Source organism: Prionailurus bengalensis, chromosome B3, assembly GCF_016509475.1.
Source record: "Prionailurus bengalensis isolate Pbe53 chromosome B3, Fcat_Pben_1.1_paternal_pri, whole genome shotgun sequence".
NCBI lineage: Eukaryota > Metazoa > Chordata > Mammalia > Carnivora > Felidae > Prionailurus > Prionailurus bengalensis.
Window position 1 is genome coordinate 71,562,994 of NC_057355.1, and position 4,372 is coordinate 71,567,365.

The 4,372-nt window shown below is 39.1% G+C and overlaps 1 protein-coding gene across 1 annotated transcript; it reads left to right on the forward strand.

The window, feature by feature from the left end:
• The first annotated feature begins 1,618 nt into the window (after nucleotides 1-1,618).
• LOC122467908 (olfactory receptor 11G2-like) lies at nucleotides 1,619-2,587 on the forward strand. The gene has a single exon (XM_043554482.1). The coding sequence runs from the start codon at nucleotides 1,625-1,627 to the stop codon at nucleotides 2,585-2,587; it is 963 nt and encodes a 320-aa protein (XP_043410417.1). The 5' UTR covers nucleotides 1,619-1,624.
• Nucleotides 2,588-4,372: the final 1,785 nt, after the last annotated feature.

Sequence of the window (4,372 nt, forward strand, 5' to 3'; positions counted from 1 at the left end):
CTGCCATTTGTGAGTAAGCAGTGTACCAAATGGACTCCAATATTAGTTTTAACACATTCTACAGAAACAGGCAAATTAGGGCAAAAATTTTTCTTCAACAAAAGCATAAAGTCATGAATATTTTTACCCTAAATGAGAGTTGCTTTACAAATATAAGCTTTTTAAATAAAACCCGCTTTCAGTGCCCTTCATGAGAAATAAATGTAGGGGCGCCTGGGTGGCTCAGTCAGTTAAGCGTCCGACTTCAGCTCAGGTCATGATCTCGAAGTCCGTGAGTTCAAGCCCCATGTCAGGCTCTGTGCTGCTCTGTCTCTCTCTGTCTCAAAAATAAATAAACGGAAGGAAGGAAAGAAGGGAGGGAGGGAGGGAGGGAGGGAGGGAGGGAGGAAGGGAGGAAGAAATGTATAATCAAGTGGAACTTAGCCTGAGCTCCCAGGCAGACAAATTTAAAGCTCAGCAAAAGCATACAGAAGATGGAGTTCACAATACAGTCATCTTCTCCCCATCCCTTCCCACCCTAGCTGAAGCCACAAAAGCCCTGTGGCAGTCAATAGATATTGGGATAGAGATGGTTAGGATCTTAAAAGTTCTTATGAGACACATGCCCTTGCCATAGGAATCGAGTAAATGTCCTAAACAAACTTGGGTCCAGAAAAGAGGTGTGTGGTTCCAGCACATCACTTCATCCTTACCCCCAGAGAACAGACCTTTTCCAATATGGTCATATTATTGATGTTAATTTTATCTTTAGGATAACAATCCAAATGGCCTTAGGTGCAATTTTTTCAGGAGTTTTCTCCAGCACACTTGATTTACTCATAAAATTGGTAAACAATGGCATTAAAGATATTGAATCAACAGGTTAGGTTGAAATATAGCCAAATGTCAAATAATTTTTAACTGATATCAAAAGTCCCACAGTTTTCTTGCTCCAGAATCACATGACCCAACAAGGCACCTGCATATAAGCAGCTGCATTAGGTGACTACTCATGGAGGTCTTAAAGGTAATGCATTTATCCATTCATTTTTTTAAAATTACAGAAACCCTTATGTCCCAGGTCATCTCCATGACACTGCTATTAGAAATTACCTCAGGTTCCTGTTTTTATTTTGTTAATGTTTTTATTTATTTTTGAGGGAAAGAGACAGAGAACTAGTGAGGGATGGGCAGAGAGAGAGGGAGACACACAATCCAGGCTCTTAATTGTCAGCACAGAACCTGATGCAGGGCTTGAACTCACAAATGGTGAGATCATGACCTGAGCCGAAGTCGGACACTCAAATGTCTGAGCCATCCAGGCGCTCCCCTCAGCTACTCTTACAAAGGCATTCGTGAAGAAGAGAGCTAACCCAGTATATTTAGTTTAGGAGGAAAGAAAAAGAGAATTATGCAGAGTAATGCCAGTCTACATTGCAATCTCCTATCTGGGACAAGCTAAATGAAGTAAGGATTTTAATCTCTTTTGTTCACTGCTATATCCCCAGTATCTAGGAAAAATACCTAGCAAACAGTAAACATTCAATAAATATTGACGTAATAATTCATAAATAAACAAATCTCAGTTTCTTCTTTGGACAAAGAAAATGAAGCCCCTCTGCTATTCCAGGAACATGCAGTAATTATGGGTTTTTTCACAGCTTCCAGACACATGAAAATCTCAAATACTCTCAACACCTCCAGCACCATCACTGGCTTCATCCTCCTGGGCTTCCCTTGCTCCAGGGAGGGGCAGATCCTCCTCTTTGTGCTCTTCTCTGTTGTCTACCTCCTGACCCTCATGGGCAACGGGTCCATCATCTGTGCTGTGCGCTGGGATCAGAGACTCCACACCCCCATGTACATCTTGCTCGCCAACTTCTCCTTCCTAGAGATCTGGTATGTCACATCCACTGTCCCCAACATGTTAGCCAACTTCCTCTCTGACACCAAGGTCATCTCCTTCTCTGGGTGCTTTCTCCAGTTCTACTTTTTCTTCTCCTTGGGTTCTACAGAATGCTTCTTCTTGGCTATTATGGCATTTGATCGGTACCTTGCCATCTGCTGGCCTCTACATTACCCCACTCTTATGACTGGACATCTCTGCACCAACCTTGTGGTCAGCTGCTGGGTACTTGGTTTCCTTTGGTTCCCAGTACCTATCATTGTTATTTCCCAAATGTCCTTCTGTGGATCCAGGATCATTGACCACTTCCTGTGTGATCCAGGTCCCCTATTAGCACTCACCTGTGCCAGAGTCCCAGTAATGGAGTTTTTTTGGACTATTATAAGTTCCTTGCTCTTATTTATTCCTTTCCTCTGCATCATGGGGTCCTATACTCTGGTCCTGAGAGCTGTGTTTAGAGTCCCTTCAGCAGCTGGACGAAGAAAAGCTTTCTCGACCTGTGGGTCCCATCTGGCCGTGGTTTCACTGTTCTATGGTTCGGTGATGGTCATGTATCTGAGCCCAACATCTGAGCATGAGGCTGGGATGCAGAAACTTGTGACTCTGTTTTATTCTGTAGGAACCCCACTCATTAATCCTGTGATCTACAGTCTAAGGAACAAAGATATGAAACATGCCCTGCAGAAATTTCTAGGAATATAAAAGTTATGACCTTGATAAAGAAAAAATGGGGGTAATTGGCCTACCTTCATATTTTTTCAGGTGAAAAAAATTAGTAACCAATACCACTCTGAAAATTGTTCATCCTATTATTGAGCTTGTTCATCATGGCTGTTTCTACTTTTCCTGGAATCATGAGAGCAAGAAAAGACTCAGAGACATTATCCAATTCCCTCATTTTATAGATGAAGAAGATGGGGAATGGAAATTTTGAGTGACTTGCTCTGGCCATAACTATATAATGCACAGAAAAATCTTTTTAAAGAGCTGCTCTTTCTACTCATAAAGAAATAAATACATAATAAACTATAACAAAGTATTATTTTTGCCATTCAGATATGTAGCCATCAAATAGTCTTTCATCTGAGGAGGGGGAAATACATATATTACTGATAGAAGTGTAAATTGGTGCAACTTCTACTTAGGACAAATTGCAAAACAATTTAACAAAATTTAAAATGCACAGTATCCATTAACAGCAAATGCATTCACTCCTAAATACCTAGCCTACACATATAGTCAATCACGCATATGTGAAAATATGCATGCAAAAGAATATTTATTGTTGCAGCATTGTAATACCAAATTACTAGAAATCACAAATGTCCATTTATGGAGACCTATTTATATAACTTATGATGTGCCCATGCAATGGAAAATGATATAGAATTTTTTAAATGAGGGAGTTTTAGATGCACATAGATGGAACCACCCACAAGTTATATTGTTAAGAGAATAAACAATGTATAATACATAAGCTGTCATTTATGTATAAAATCATAAATGTGTATGTGTGTGTTTAAAGGATAGAATATCTTTCAAAGGGTAGATATGAAATCTAACAGTGGTTGAACTTCGGAAGGAGGATGATTGGGAATGTCTTAGATACAAGGCAAAGGAAAATATTTTCACTGTGTACTCTTTGGTATCCTTGATACATTTATTGATGATGATGATGATGATGATGTCATCTGTATTAGAAAAATTTCCAAGAATTGGATGCTGAGGAACAGTGTTTCCATAATTCCTGGATTCCTTGAGGAATCTATAAAGCAGGGTGTCTTCCCTGGGTCATAGCATATGAAGGAGTCAGGATCTAAGAGCCCACAGATATCTTTTCATTCAGACTTCTTGGTTCTGGAGAGGCGATGTGAGAATTACTTTGTCATCTGAGGATATCTGGGAGGAAATAAACTGTTGAAGTTATATCTAGTCTCTTGTCAGAACAATTGTATTTATTATATTCTTTATTGTTCACTCATTTATCAAAAACATTTAATGAATACCTTCAATATGTCAGGTACGGAGCTAGGAAATGAATCAAATAAGGTGAAAAATCACATTTGAGTCCTCATGGAACTGACAGTTTACGATGAGAAAAAAATTTAAATTGTGAGGTGGATTATGACCAAGAGAGATATTAGTTGTTACAGAAGTCACCTGGAGAACCGTGTGTGCAAAGTAAGGAGAAGTGAGGGGGAAAAGAGCAAGGAAATGAATTATTCCCACATAGCTAATTATAGCTCATAGTCTACAGGATCACAGCGATAAAAAGGTCAGGAGTATCCCTGAAAAGGGTCTATTAAGCTCGTTTTTTAATTAACTAATTTATTTATTTTTTAATTTACATCCAAGTTAGTTAACATATAGTGCAACAATAATTTCAGGAGTAGATTCATTAATGCTCCTTACCACATTTAGCCCATCCCCCTCACACAACACCTCTAACAACCCTGTTTGTTCTCTATATTTAACAGTCTCTTATGT

Excerpts from the sequence above, each read along its gene's own strand:
- LOC122467908 (XM_043554482.1), top strand. The coding sequence starts at position 1,625 with ATGGGTTTTTTCACAGCTTCCAGACACATGAAAATCTCAAATACTCTC.